This window comes from Hemitrygon akajei, chromosome 11 (genome assembly GCF_048418815.1).
Source record: "Hemitrygon akajei chromosome 11, sHemAka1.3, whole genome shotgun sequence".
Classification (NCBI taxonomy): domain Eukaryota; kingdom Metazoa; phylum Chordata; class Chondrichthyes; order Myliobatiformes; family Dasyatidae; genus Hemitrygon; species Hemitrygon akajei.
In genome coordinates, this window is record NC_133134.1 from 8,198,255 (window position 1) to 8,214,104 (window position 15,850).

The window sequence follows — 15,850 nt, forward strand, 5'->3', positions numbered from 1 at the left end:
TGACCTGAAAGGACTCACAGCTACCTAGTCTATTCCTCCTCCCACACTGTCTCCTATAAAAATGCTATCCCTTTCTCTCAATTCCTCCGCCTCCGCCGCATCTGCTCTCAAGATGAGGCCTTTCATTCTAGGACAAAGGCGATGTCTTCCTTTTTTAAAGAAAGGGGCTTCCCTTTGTCCACTATCAACTCTGCCCTCCATCGCATCTCCCGTATTTCACGCACCTCTGCCCTCACCCCACCCCCCCCCCCCGCCAGCCCACCAGGGATAGAGTCCCCCTGGTCCTCACCTATCACCCTACCAGCCTACAGATCCAACGTATAATCCTCCGTAACTTTCGCCACCTCCTACGTGATCCCACCACCAGACACATCTTCCCCTCCCCCCACTCTCTGCTTTCCGCAGGGATTGCTCCCTACGCGACTCCCTTGTTCATTCATCCCCCCCATCCCCCCCCCCCCACTCTTCTTCCCTCACCACCATCCTAGGCCTCAGACAGTCCTTTCAGGTGAGGCACCACTTCACCTGAGGGTCAATTTGTTTATGGGATATGGTTATCACTGGGAGTGCAACATTTATTGGCAATCCCTAACTTCGTTTGAGCTGAGGAGAGTCAACCTGTTGTTGGGTGTGGAGTCACATGTAGATCAGAAAAGATAAGGAAAGCAGATGTAGACCAGAAGGCATTGGAGCAGAATTAAGACATTTGGCCCGACAAGTCTGCTCCATCATTCAATCATGGCTGATTTATTATCCGTCTCAAATCCATTCTCCTGCCTTCTTCCTGTTAAAAAAAAACACACAGATGTACTCATTAGAGAATATTGGAGAATGGGTTGTTAAACCATTTTGTTGTTATTATTGGTATCAAATCCATATACTATGGAGAGCGGTTGGGATTTTTTCATTGACGTGTGGGAGAATGAGGGGTGATCTTACAGAGGTGATTAATATTATGAGAGACATTGCACACTTTTTTAATAGGGTTGTGGAATCAAGAACTAGAAGGCATATGTTTAAGGTGAGAAGGGAGAAATGGAATAGGAATCTGAGCAGTAACTTTTTCCATCCTGAAGGTGCTTGGTATATGGACTAGGCTGCTCGGGGAAGCGGTTGAAGCAGGTAGAGACCATTGACACCATTTAAAAGGTGCTTGGGCAGGTATGTGGATAGCAAAGGTTTAGAGCAGGTCCCCAACCTGGGGTCCGTTGACCCCTCGGTTAATAGTAAGACCCCATGGTACTAAAAAGATTGGAAACCCCTGGTTAGAGGGACGTGGATCAAATGCTGGCAAGTGAGACAAGCTTAATGGGAATCCTAGTTGGCATGGACCAGCTGGGCTAACTAAGGTCTCCATTTCTGTTACTGAGACTAGTTTTTTTCCCTGTTAAATTCCAGAGTTATTAATTGAATTTACATTTCCTGGCTTCTGTGGTGGGATACAAAACTGCTGTCCTTGGATCAGTGATTCCCAGCTCTATTAATCTAATGAGTTAACCAGTACCTTAGCCACACCCATAGCAGATTCCTGTTACTTAACTGTGTGCAAAGTACAGATGCCTTGCAGTTGGATTTTGCAGTGTATTTTTTCCTTTTAAATGCAAAGGAAATACAAGTGAAATAAGGGCATAGCCATAAGATCTAGGAACAGAATTAAGCCATTCAGCCCATCAGGACTGCTCTGCTATTCAGTTGTGGCTGATTTTTCTTATTTCAACCCCATTCTCACACCTCTCCATAGTCCTTAACCCCCTTATCAATCAAAATCTCTGCCTTAAATACACCCAATAACTTAGCCTCCACAGCTCCTCACACATTCACCAGATGAAATTCCTCCGCATCTCAGTTCTAAAGGGACTTCCCTTAAATCTGTGGCTGTGCCCTTGGATCTCAGACTCTTCTGTTAATGGAAACACCCTCTTCACATGCACTCTATTCAGTATCTGATAGGTTGCAATGAGGCCCCCCCAGCGCCCCAGCATCCTTCTAAATTCCAAAGAGTAGCCTCAGAGCCATCAGCTGTTCATCACACATTAGCCCTTTCATTCCCATGATCATTCTAATGAACCTCCTCTGGACCCTCTCCATTGCCAGCACATCTTTTCTTAGATATGGGTTTATTCCACACTACGTCTCTAAATAAATATCAATAAATTGTCGTGGATCCAAGTCACTTCTCAGGCATGAGATATGTTTCTTCACCAGCCTCTCAAAGCACTTCATTACAGTGGATGTATTGTCCAGTAGCACTTAGTCATTGGGGCAGGTTGCCACGTTCTTCTTAGGCAAAGGTATAACTGAAGCCTGCTTGGAGCAGGTACTTCATCCATCAGGCTTCTGAACCAGTGTGGATATATTCGCTTGTCACAACACTGAACTGATTCCACAACCAATGGGCTCACTTTCAAGGACTCTACTGCTCATGTTCTCAGTATTACTTATTTTCTATTCATTATTATTATTTTTAATATTTGCACAGTTTGTCTTTTGTAAGGTGATTGTCAGTCTCTGTGTGTGGTTTCTCATTGATTTCTTTGTTCTACTGTGAATGTCCACGAGAAAATAATCTCGGGGTTGTATATGGTGACATATAGCTATGTTTTTTGATAATAAAATTATTTTGAACTTTGATCTTTTTCACCAATTGGAATCTGGAAACAAAGTTTTATGACGTTCTGGAAGCCTTGGCTTTTTTTGTGCTTTGACGTGGTTTTATTTTGAAGCCTGAAAGCCGAAAAGGCAGCAGAATCAGACAGAATAGTAAATCCTGAAAGGAAGTTGGATGGACACTTGCAAAGAAATTGTGGAGAGGACGAGAAGGATCCCAGGAATGAAAAGGTTCATGTATGAGGAGTACTCGATGTCTTGGGGTCTGTATCCATTGGGGTTCAGAAGAATGAAGGGAATCTCATTAAAACCTATCAGGTATTGAAAGACCTAGATAGAGTGGATGTGGTGAGGATGTTTCCTGTAGTGGAGAGACTAGGAACAGAGGACACAGTCTCAGAATAGGATATTCCTTTAGAACAGAGATGAGGAGGAATTTGTTTAGCCAGAGGGTGATGAATCTGTTGAATTCATTGCCACAGACAGTTGTGTAGTCCAAGTCATTGAGTATATTTAAGGCTGAGGTTGATAGCTTCTTGATTAGTCAGGGCATCAAAGGATGTGGAGAAAAAGCTGGAGAATGGATTTGAAAGGGATTCCATCAGCTATGATGGAATGGCAGAGCAGACTTGATGGGCTGAATAACCTAATTCCGTTCCAATGTCGTATGGTTTTATGGACTAATTTGGTAGCTTTTTGTCAAGAGCTGGCACAGATTTGAAAAGTCTGACAAGGTCCATTTCCCGACCCACTGTTGTGTCCATGGTGAAAAGGTAAAAATGTGATGTGTGCATGTGCGGTGATATTTGAGAGGTGCACTTAATTAAATTGGCACAGATGGCCTATTTATGCAAATAAATGCTATTAATGGCAATGAGCGATGCGTTAATGGCTTATGTTGAAGCAGTCTCACTTAGTTACATAGTCCTTATTGTGTCATTTTGCTGGCCCAAGGTTGATGTGTTGATGGTGGAGTTTAGAGTCTTACTAAGATGTTTGCTTTTCTTTTAATTTCTTTCGCAGTTACTTCTGAAAGAGACCCTGCTATGAGGAATTCTGTTGTGTGAAATATTTAATTGATGAATGTCATTCAAAGTCAAGTTTATTGTCTTGTGCACAAGTACACAGGGCGGAATGGTAGCGTAGTGGTTGAACAATGCTTTACAATGCCAGTGAACTGGGCCCAATTCCCACCGCTGCCTGTAAGGAGTTGTACATTCTCCCTGTGACTGGGTGCATTTCCTCCGGGTGATCCAGTTTCCTCCCGCAGTCCAAAGACATTCCGGTTTATAGTTTAATTTGGCATTGTAAATTGTCCTGTGATTAGACCAGGGTTAAATTGGGGGTTGTCGAGCAGCACGGCTTAATGGGCCGGAAGGCCCTGTTCTGCGCTGAATCTCAATAAAATAAAATAAATCCATGTGTGCATTGGCATCTGGGGCACATAGCATCAGATGAGCAGCTTCGTAAGAAAATTAATTTAACAAAAAATACACACAATGTTTACAAAATGCAGTTAGAATAAAACACTTCATTTACTGCAAAGTTGTCATAGTGATGAAGGATCTCAGCCCAAAACATCGACTGTTTATTCTCCTTCCTAGATACTGAGTTCCTCCAGCATTTTGTGTTTGAGTGTCAGAGTGTTGCTCAACTATAGTGATTAGGATGTGTGGTAGTAACCCCACACATGGAGTGGAAATATAAAAAACTGCAGATGCCAGGAAAGCTGAAATAAACACAGTAGGGGGGGAGCACATGTCAGAGGTAAGTTTTTTTTACAGGAAGTATAGGGGGATGCCAGAGATCTTTACACTGTTGTGGGTGTGGGGTGGTGGTGTAGGCAGATACATTTGGGGCATTTCAGAGACTTGGGCAGATGGATGATAGAAAACTGGAGGGCTATGTAGGAGCAAAGGGTTAGATTGATCTTAGAGTAGATTAAAAGTTCGACACATCATCGTGGGTCATGTGACTTGTACTGTAGTCAAATAAAATCACCAAACTCTAGTGATTACAGTTTTGCCAGATGTTTCAAGGGCCAAATGGTTGAAGGGAAGTAGCTGTTCTTGAACCTGGTGCTGCAGGACTTCAGACTTTTGTACCTCCTGCCCGGCAGTAACTGTGAGATGGTGGAATGGCCTGGATGGCAGGGATCTTTGATATCGGATGTTGCCGCCTTGAGGTAGCACCTCCTGCTGATACCAACACTGGGCTTGATCCTGCTTCTGAGTTACCTTGACAGCTGCCAAACCTCACTCAAACATGGGCAGCATTACATGGTGTAGTGTGGGGGCTGAAGGAGAGTGGGGAGCAAGGTGGAGCAGGGAGGGCATAAGAGAAAGGGGCTCAAGAAAAGGGTGAGGGTAAGGTCATGTCAGTATTCTTGTTTGTGGTCAGAGAGAGAGAGAGAGTGTGTGTGTGTGTGTGTGAGATTAGTCACCAGTGAATTGCAACCTTGCTCTGTCAGGTCCTTGTGGCTGGGGTACAATAGTCAGCCCGTGCCAGTGAATTTGTGTCATAGATTTACACAGCACAGAAACAGGCCCTTCAGCCCAATTAATCCATGCCAGCAAATCTGCCATAAGGCAAAGGAGAAGAATTTGTTCCACCATTTGATCATGGCTGATTTATTTACACATATCCATGTTGGGTCTTTCTAGAGAAATGCAGTCCCACACTCTTTGCTTTTCCCCTTTTGCTGTGCAAATGATTCTCCCTCAGGCCCCTATCCAGATTTTAATTTTAAAAGCAGAAATGTCATATTTTTCACTTGACAGTATGAAGACTTTGAGAATTGTTGATGCTTGTATCACTCATCTTCAGTGCTGTCTGCTCATTCCGACATATTAAACTACAGGCTGAAATGCTGGAGGGCAGTGAGGAAGACAGCACAACACATCCCTGGGTTGTCACAATTTGTAGAGCAGTCCGAGAATAATTTCAAATAACTTTCTTCAAGGAGGTGAATGAGAATGTTTTGATATAAGAACATAAGGCCATAAGCCATATAAATATAAATAAGCCAGTGGCGTGACATAATTGGTTTATTATTGTTACTATTTTCTTACAATTATTTGCACCTCTCATTGTTACTGAAAATGGCCATTTTCTTTTTGAAGAAAGGATGGAAGAATGTTGTTTACTCAATTTTGATCATCTTTCCCTTCTCTCACCTTTGACAGACTGGTGCTCTGCTGAGTGCTTACGTCCAGTTGTGTCACATTAGCACCGCGCTGGCGGAGAAGACATGGATCCAGCTCTTCCCAAGGCTTTGGAAAATACTATCTGACCGGCAACAGCATGTGAGTCTTCAGACATGTACACTCGCCCCTAATCTCTTAACACAATTATTTTATACTCTTTGGGTGAATATAATTGATTCATATTTAAGAGAGACCCATTGTTTTGTGAACTTGAAATCAGGTAAACATTTACGGCTATCTTTTGGGTTTATGACATGTGTATCTACTGTAGCTTACAAACTGTGAGTGGATGTGATGACCATAACTTAGTCAACTCAGCACTGAACTGATTCCACACCATTTGGACTCAAGTTCTCAGTTTTGTTCATCTCTGCCTGTCTGTCATATTTGCTCTGTTTGTCTTTTGCACATTAATTGTTTGTCAGCCTCTGATTGTGTGTGGTGTTTCAATGATTCTGTCATATTTCTTTGCAAGAAAGTGAACCTCAAGGTGACGTTTGCGTGCTTTCATACACATTTACGTTGAATTTGAACTTGTACAACATTGGAAACAGACCCATCAGCTCACCAAGACCACACTAATTCTTCCCTGATGCTGTTTTATTCTCCCTCTATTCTCCAAATATGGACTTTTTGACCCTACAATCTACCTCAATGTAGCCTTGCATCTTAGTCTTTGCTTGCACTGTAACACTTTAAACTGCATTAGAGTCAACACAGAAACAGGTCCTTTGGCCCATCTAGTCCATGCTGAAGCATTTAATCTGCCTACTCCAATTGGCCTGCACATGGACCGTAGCCCTCCATACCCCTGTCATCCATATATCTTTCTTTTTAAATTTTTTAATTAATTTTCAAACAAAACATGAGGGAAAAAAACAAATACAGAGAGCTTGAGAGTACATAATTAATAAGGTTGGAATGCAGATACAAACAGTTAACAACACAGATATAATAACCTCCCAAACTCGTACTGTATTTACAAAAATAAAAACCCTCAAAAAAAACTAACAACAGCTAACCTAACCGACATGGGCTATTGTATCATATCAGGTATACACAGTAGTGTCAATAACTCCCCACCTCTATCCAAATAACTAAAGCTGATAAGAAAAAGGTTCGGGAAAGGTCAGTTTAACTCATATGAAAATGTTGAATAATGTCATCCATATATCTGTCCAAACTTTGCTTAAATGTTGAAATCGAGCTTGCATGTACTACTTATGCTGACAGTTCATTCCACACTCTCATGATCCTCTGAATGAAGAAGTCTCCCCTCATGTTCCCTTTAAACTTTTCACCTTTCACCCTTAACCCATGACCTCTGGTTATGGTCCCACCCAACCTCAGTGGAAAAAGCCTGCTTGCATTTCATCAGGAACGGGGTACTGATTGTGTATGATCAGCCATGATCACAGTGAATGGCAGTGCTGGCTAGAAGGGCCGAATGGCCTACTTCTGCACCTACTGTCTATTGTCTATTGCATTTACCCTCAATTGGCGAACCTGAGTGAGGTACATTTTCTCATGGTGAATGACATTCTCTTATTGCTTTCTCTTGTGCAACTTCGATATACCGATGGAATGAAATGATCTGTATGGATGTCGTGCAAAATCTGTACCTCATGCCACCATGGCAGCATCGAGACGAGGTCATGTCCAGGATGGTGGAGATCCTGATGATAGATGCGCCATCCTGAATAGAAAGTCAGGATTATTTTACAACCATGTTTAAAGTTCCAAGGGATAGAATAAAGAAAGGGAATAGACTCTCTTCTCTAATTAATTACACTGGGATGCGTACCTTGAAACCCTAAGCTGTTTGCCTACTAAGACTGCTCTGTACCCATGGTCCATGAGAAGATCCCTCTGCGCTCTCCACTCTGAGCAGCTTTTTTCTTAGTCATTGTACTAAAAAAGCATTTTCCACACTTCCAAGGTCAGAACATTGATGTCAATGATCATTCTACACCTGGTGGCTGGTTTATTAGGTACACCTGCTCGTTAATGGAAGTATTTAATCAGCCAATCATGTGGTTGCAACTCAATGCATAAAAGTATGCAGATCTGGTCAAGAGGTTCAGCTGTTCAGACCAAGCATTAGAATGGGGTAAAAATGTGATCTAAATGACTGACCACATTTGATTGTTGGTGCCAAACGGGATGGTTTGAGTATCTCAGAAACTGCTGATCTCCTGGGGTTTTCATGCACAACAGTCTCCAGAGGTTACAGACAATGGTGCAAAATACAAAAAAAAGCATCCAGTAAGCTGTGGTTTTGAGGGCAAAAATGCCTTGTTAATGAGAGTAGTCAGAGGAGAATGGCCAGACTGGTTCAAGCTGACAGGAAGGCGACAGAAACTCAAATAACCACACGTTACAACAGTGGTGTGCGGAAGACCATCTCTGAATGCACAACACATCGAACTATGAAGTGGATGGGCTACAGCAACAGAAGACCATGAACATATATTCAGTAGCGTCTTTATTAGGTACAGGAGATGGCTAATAAAGTGGCCACTGAGTGGACATCAAGAGGTTTTTCCTTGGTCCTAGAACATAATAGCAGCCACAGCTTCAAGCACCGCTTGCCTCAGCAGCAAGTCTGAGTTGTGAAACAATTTAGCATTCATCCTTTGATATAAACCTTTATCCAGATTTGACATCAGAGGAAGAAGCGCTTCACTGCAACAGTCAGTTCTGTAGAGAGATGGCTTTCGAGCTCAGTGTTGTGAGGATTTGCCACTGATGTTGGTATCTCGCTGGCTGCCCTGGGGAGAAGTTAAAATACCTTTCCAAGTTAACAGATTTCGTGCAAATATTTCTTTGAAAATCATTTTGCATTTGATTTTCTGTTCAGTGAAAAGACAGCTTCATTGTTAATTGCAGTCAGAGATTGTGAGATTGTGCTTGTTTTTTTGGTTGGATGCAGGCAGACCGATGGAAGGGAAATAGTGAAATAAACCAAAGTGCTAACCGGTTCAGTAAATAGATCCAGGTCATGTCTGATCTAAGATGCGAATCCAACCCACCAGGACAAAATAGGCTAGTCAACCAAGGTAATCTCTGTTGGAGGTTCTGCTGCCAGCAAGCCTACTCCACTTCGTCTGGAGATCTTAAAGCTTAACCAATCACCGATGCTCTGGAGTCCCACCCACTACAGGAGGAAGGAGCCAGAGGTCCATGATCTAGTCTCATTAGGGGATTGGAGGTAGAAAGGTTCAGTAACTTAAATACCTTGATGGTGTCATTTTTGATCATCTGTCCTGGGGCCAGCAGTGTGGATAACTTCACTCAATACTGAACTGATTCCATAACCCATGGACTCACTTTCAGGGCCTCTGTAACTCATGTCCTCTGTATTAATTATTTAGTCTTATCTATTATTGTTTTTTTTTTTGTTTTTGTTTATACATTGATTGTCAGTCTTTGTGTGTGGTTTTGCATTGATTCTGTTCTACTTCGTTGTTCTTACAAGAAAATGAATCTCAGGGTAATATATAGTAGCATACACGTACTTTGATAATAGATTTACTTTGAACTTTGGACCCTTTCTCCTACCCCTGACAATAGCCATCTCTGCATCCATTCCCTAGTTGCCTCTTGCTAGTCCACACATATAAAATTAATGAAAGGGGTTAGATAGGGGTGTCCATTTAAAATGGAGATGAGGAGGTATTTCTTTAGCCAGGGGGTTGGTGAATCTGTGAAATTCATTGCCACAGGTGGCTGTGGAGGTCAAGTCACTGAGTTTATTTAAAGCAGAGTTTATTAGGTTCTTGGTTAGCATGTCAAAGGTTACGGGGACAAGGCAGGAGAATGGGGTTGAGAGGGAAAATAAATCAGCCGCGATGGAATGATGGAGCAGGCTCGATGGGCCGAGTGGCCTAATTTTGCTCCTGTGTCTTGTGGTCCAATGGAAAGCTGTTTCTACTGGTAGGTGAACTAGAACTAGGGTACATAGCCTCAAGGTACAGAGGAGTAGATTTAGGACAGAGGTGAGGAGGAACTGCATTTTTCAGAGAGCCATGAAACTGGAATTCTCTGCCCAAGGAAGCAGTAGAGGCTACCTCATTAAATATATTTAAGACTCAATTTTTTAATTTTTTAATTATGCGTTATAATATGATTTCTGAATTAAGAGAAGCAGCACAGGAGCATAGCATGAAGCTATTATAGTGCCAGTGATTGGATTCAGTTTTCCACTATCTGTAAGGAGTTTCTCCCCATGACTGTATGGGTTACCTCCAGATGCATCAGTTTTCTCCCAGATTCAAAAGTGTACGAGCTGGTAGGTCACGTCTGTAATTGGGCAGTGTGGGCTCATTGGGTCGGAAGGGCCTGTTATCGTGCTCCATCTTGAAATAAAAATAATATATAAAAACCAAAATCTGGAAACCCTCAGCAGTTCAACCTGTTTCTCCTCTCAAAGATGTAGCCTTACCCAGAGAGTATTTACAGCATTTTCATTTTATTGATACCAGATTTTTTTGCTATCTGCAGGTCTTTGATTTTAAACTTACAAACATTTCCTTCCCCTGTTTTAGGCTCTGGCGGGAGAAATAAGCCCTTTCCTATGCAGTGGAAGCCACCAGATACAGAGGGACTGCCAGCCAAGTGCCCTGAACTGCTTTGTCGAAGCAATGTCCCAGTGTGTCCCCCACATTTCCATCAGACCCTGTGTGCTCAAGTACCTGGGCAAAACACACAACCTCTGGTTTCGCTCCACACTCATGCTGGAACACCAGGCTTTTGAAAAGGGCTTGAGTCTTCAGATTAAACCACGTCAAACATCAGAGTTCTACGAGCAGGAGAGCATCACTCCACCACCACAGGTAAGCTTTTCTCTAAGTCGGCAGAATAACTTGAACTTATTTAAAGCAGTAAATGTACCAATGCAATTCACAGGAGGGGTGCCAGACGGTAATGTTTCACAGCTCTACCTGAGAGATACTAGGCAAGTAACTTAATTAATGAGGTGTGTTTAATGGTATGAGTTTAAGGAGTGTTCATCAGAATCAGGTTTAATATCACTGCCAATGCAAAAAGAGGGCAAACATAAATAGTGAACTTATGTTCATGGTTCATTGTCCATTCGGAAATCTTATAGTGGAGGAGAAGCAGCTGTTCCTGAACTGTTGAATGTGTGTCTTCAGGCTCCAGTACCACCTTCCTAATGGTAGTAATGAGAAGCGGCTGTATCCTGGGTAATGGGGGTTCTTAATGATGGAGGCCTTCTTGAGACATCACCTTTTGAATGTGTCCTCGATGCTGGGGAGGCTAGTGCCAACAATAGAGCTGGCTGAGTTTACAACTCTCTGCAGTGTTTTCTGATTGTGTGCAGTGTCCCCTCCACACCAGACCAATTCGAATACGCTCTGTGGTACACCTGTTGAAATTTGTGTAACATACCAAATCTCCTCAAACTCCTAATGAAATATAGCTATTGTTGATCCCTCTATGAGGACTAGTGTGTGTTTCCCCTGAATTCCTCTTCCTGAAGTTCACAATCTATTTCTTGATCTTACGGACATTGAGTGCAAGGTTGTTGCTGCAACACCACTCAACCAGCTGATTGATCTCACTTCAGCACACTTCGTCACCGTCTGGATTTCTGTGAACAATAGCTGTCACCAGCAAATTTATAGATGGCTTTTCAGCTGTGCACAGCCATGGAGTTGTGTGTGTAGAGAGAATAGAGCAGTGAGCTAAGCATGCATCTTTAAGGGGCATGCTTAGGGGCATCTTTAAGGGGGTGTTGATTAGTCAGTGAGGAGGAGATGGTATTTCCAATCTGCACTGAGTATGGTCTCAGGGTGAGGAAGTCAAGGACCCAGTTGCAGAGGGACGTGCAGAGACCCAAGTTTTTGAAGCTTGTTGATTAGAACTGAGGTAATCAGCAGCTTGAGTTAGGCATTACTTTTGCCAATGTGATCCAGGACTGAGTGAAAGCCGGTGAGATTGCATCTGCTGTAGACCTATCGTTGCGATAGGTAAAATGCGGCAGGTCCAGTCCTTGCTTAGGGGGGAGTTGATTCTGGCCGTGATTAACCTCTCAAAGCACTTCATCGCAGTAGGTGTTAGTACCCCTGGGTGATGGTCATTGAGGCAGAGCACCCCGCTCTTCTTAGGCATTGGTATGATTATCACCTTTTGGAAGCAGGTAGGATTTTCCATCTACATCAGTGAGAAATTGAAGATGTCTTTGAACATTCTGCCAGTTGGTTGGCACAGGTTTTCAGAGCCGTGTCAGATATACCATCAGGTCTGGCACCTTGGAAGGGTTCACCCTCTCGAAAGATGTTCTCACGCTGGTCTCCAAGACAGATCACAAGGTCACCAGATGCTGCAGGGATCCCCATAGCTGTAGTTTTATTCTCCCTTTCGAAGTGTGCATGAAAAGCATTGGGCTCATCTGGGAGTGAAGCACCGCAGTCATTCATGATGTTAGGTTTCACCTTGTAGGAAGTAATGGCCTGCAAAATCTGTCAGAGCTGACATGGATCCAATTCCATTTCTAACTTAACCAAAATCGTCCTTAAAATAGGTTGTACTTGGATTTCTTGTATACTTCTGGATCTAGTTTCCTTTCAGACTGAGATGGGAGGAATTATTTTAGAATCAGATTCAAATTTATTTATTTATCACATGTATGTGTAAGTGTACAGTGAAATGCGACATTTGCCTTAACAGCCAACGCAGCTGGATTTGAGGTGGTTGATCTGTACTCCACCAGTTCATGATCAGATGTACAATGATGGTGTGGTCTTATCAGGGCCTTTCAAACAGAAACGAAATGTCTTCGGTTCTTTAAGTTGCAACTGGAAACCGGCACAGTTTGTGTACCTCTGGCAGGATATTTATGTCTGAATACAGTCGTGTCTCTCTAATTTCTACAAGCTGCCTTGTTTCGCTATGGATCCTGATGCTGGTGTCTTTTTCAAGTGCACACTTCATTCTTTGCTTGACAGAGTCCAGAGAAAGCCTGCCATTCGTTTTCCCTCTTGTACAGGATCATGAAGATTTTCTGGGGACCAGTGGGTGCTGATTCTTAAAGCACTGGTAAATTTAACTCCCTCTCGCTTCCTTAATTCGCAGATTGAGCCTGTAGTAAGGAAGGCAAATGCAATGTTGCCATTCACTTAGAGAGGACTAGAATATAAGAGCAAGGATGTAATACCGAGGTTTTCTGGAGCATTGGGCAGACCACACTTGGAATCTTGTGAGCAGTTCTGCTCCCCTTATCTAAGAAAGGATGTGCTGGCATTGGAGAGGGTCCAGAGGAGGTTCACAAAAATGATCTTGGAAATGAAAGGGTTAACATATAAGGAATGTTTGATGGTTCTGGGCCTGTATTCACTGAAGTCTAGAAAAATGAGGGGTGGTATTTCATGGAAACATATTAAACACTGAAAGACCTTGAAAAAGTGGATGTGGAGAGGGTATTTCCTGTAGTAGAAGAGCCTAGAACTAGAGGACACATCTCAGAATGGAGGGACGTCCATTCAGAGCAGAGATGAGGAATTTCTTTAGCCAGAGAGTGGTGAATCTATGTAATTCATTGCCACATATGGCTGTGGAGGACAACACATTTGGTATATTTAAAGCAGAAGTTGATAGGTTCTTGATTAGTAAGGATGTCAAAGGATATGGGGAGTGGGCAGGAGAATGCAGTTGAGACGGATAATAAAATAGCCATGATAGATATTATATCGTCTTTAGGCCAATCATGCTTTTGTGGATACCATTGTGATAGCAGTGGGCAGAAGGTATCTCCCTCTCTTCCCTTCCACACTCTGTTCCAGGTTAATCTGTGTGTTACTCTCTCCTTCCTTTGTTATAGCTTTTCCCTGTTCCACTGGCATTTTTTCTCACCCTCAGTCAATCACACATCCTGGCTACTGCCATACCATCCACAGCCATAGCAACCGCTAAGAAAGGGATTGGCAACAAATGAAGACATGCGCCATTCCAATCTCGTGAAACTTTTCACTCTTTCAGTGATTCTGATGTCTGGTTTCAACCCTGAATGTCTACAATTCATAAAGAAAGCTTTTAACTGAGTGAGAACTTCGCTCAGAGGGTGGTGAGAGTGGAAGGAGCCGCCAGCAGAAGTGGGTTCAGTTGTAACACTCAAGAGAGGGTTGGATAGGGACATGGATGAGAATGGAGTGGGGAGCAATGATCAAGATGCTGGTAGATGGGACTAGGCAGAAGACCAGCCTACATAGGCTAGATGGGCCAAATGGCCTGTTTCTGTGATAATAGTGCTTTATTACTCTGACTAATTGCTTTCCTCGCACTGATGCTGCTGGATCAGCTGAGTATTCCCAGTAGACTGTTGCTATTACTGACCTCCCTGGTGTAGCTGTTGAAGCTGCTAATGTTCGTTATGGAGTCAGAATGTTGTGGTTAATTGTCAGTGATTTAAAGTAGTGAGAAACACTTAATCAGAAAACTTTTCAAGCAGAAAAATCCTTGAATTTGTATTTCATTTGTGGCAATAATTCTGCTTTTATATTTGGCAAGTTGGTTGTCTAATGAATGTTTATCAGTGAGGGGGGATATCGGGTACCACAAGAAAATTTGGGTTGTGTTCCTTGGAGCAGATAAGGTTGTGAAACAGTCTAATAGCTCCTAAATTAATTATTCAATCAATTATTAAATCTGTCTTTAGGCTCTACTGCTCTAAAGGAAACAACACCATTTTCTAGTTTCAACCATAATCAAGATTCTATTCCTTAACTGTCTACTAACATGACTCGCCCTGTCACTGAACCGTTCCCACAATCTGTGGACTCACTCTCAAGGACTTTTCATACCATATTCTTGATACTTAGTGCTTTTTAAAAATTATTATTTCTTTTGTTTTTGATTTGCAGAATTTGTTGCCTTTTGGTTGTTTGTCTGTCTTGATTGGAGCGGTCTTTCATTGATTCTATTGTTCCTTTGTATTTACTGTGAATGCCTGTGAGAAAATGAATCTGGGGGTTGTATGTGGTGACATGTATGTACTGTGATAGTAAATTTACATTGAACTTAGCAAAAAAACCCACACCATTGTTGCCACGAATGAATTACAAGTTGAGGATTCCATCTGCCTGGATAGTTTTTTTGTATGTTTCCCACTCCAGTCCTCTGTCTGTTATCCACATGGCATGGTGCTATAGCGGTTAGTGTAACACTTTACAGTTCAAGTTCAACCGCTGTCTGTAAGGAGTTTGTACGTTCTCCCCGTCACCACGTGCTCTACTTTCCTCCCATATTCCAAAGACGTGCATGTTAGGGTTAGTATGTTGGCGCGAGAAGCAAGGTGACACTTAAGGGTTGCCCCGCAGCACATCTTGGACTGTGTTGGTTGCTGATGCAGACAACACATTTCACTGTATGTTTCAATGTACATTTGACAAAAAAGGTGATCTTTAATCACCACTCCTAACTCCATAACAGAGTTATGGGTCTGGTGCAGAGAGAGAAAGTTTTATTCACTTTGACTGGAAGATTGGGGTTCATGTCCAGTTGAGTTTGTCATATGCACAAATATATGTATGCACAGGTGCAATGAAAAACTTAACTTGCAGCAGCATCACAGGCATATAGCATCACGTAAGCAGTGTTCACAAGAAAAACATAGATTTAAACATAAATTATATGCAATTGTTATGAGTAAACACTATTAGAAACAAAAAGAAATGTCCATTTTAGTGCACGGTGGCCAAATTGGTTATAGTGTTGCTAAACTGTCTTGATTAAGGTTTTGCTATTTGGTTTAAGAACTGAAGTAGCAGTTCTTGAACCTGTTTTATGCAGAGTATCCTGGATTACATTTCCCAAAGGATACTGGCAACAGAAGCAATAGTAATGGCATAGGAACAGGAGTAGGCCATTTGACCATCCATTTTGCCCTGTCGATTGTGGCTGATCTGCCCCAGGCAGTATCTTTTCTGTGCCAGTTCCCCATAGCCCTCAGTTCCTTGCTCTTTCAAAAGCATAGCTGTTTAAAAACCTCCAATAATCCAGCCTCTGTAAGCCACTGG

General features: G+C 42.5%; 1 protein-coding gene across 1 annotated transcript in view; it reads left to right on the forward strand.

Moving 5' to 3' along the window:
- Positions 1–15,850, forward strand: part of trrap (transformation/transcription domain-associated protein) — a 305,269-nt gene that overhangs the window by 181,044 nt on the left and 108,375 nt on the right. Inside the window, exons 52-53 of the mRNA XM_073060184.1 lie at positions 5,793–5,912; positions 10,361–10,648. Of these exons, the coding sequence (XP_072916285.1) occupies positions 5,793–5,912; positions 10,361–10,648 (408 nt within the window). The remainder of the gene's footprint in view (positions 1–5,792; positions 5,913–10,360; positions 10,649–15,850) is intronic.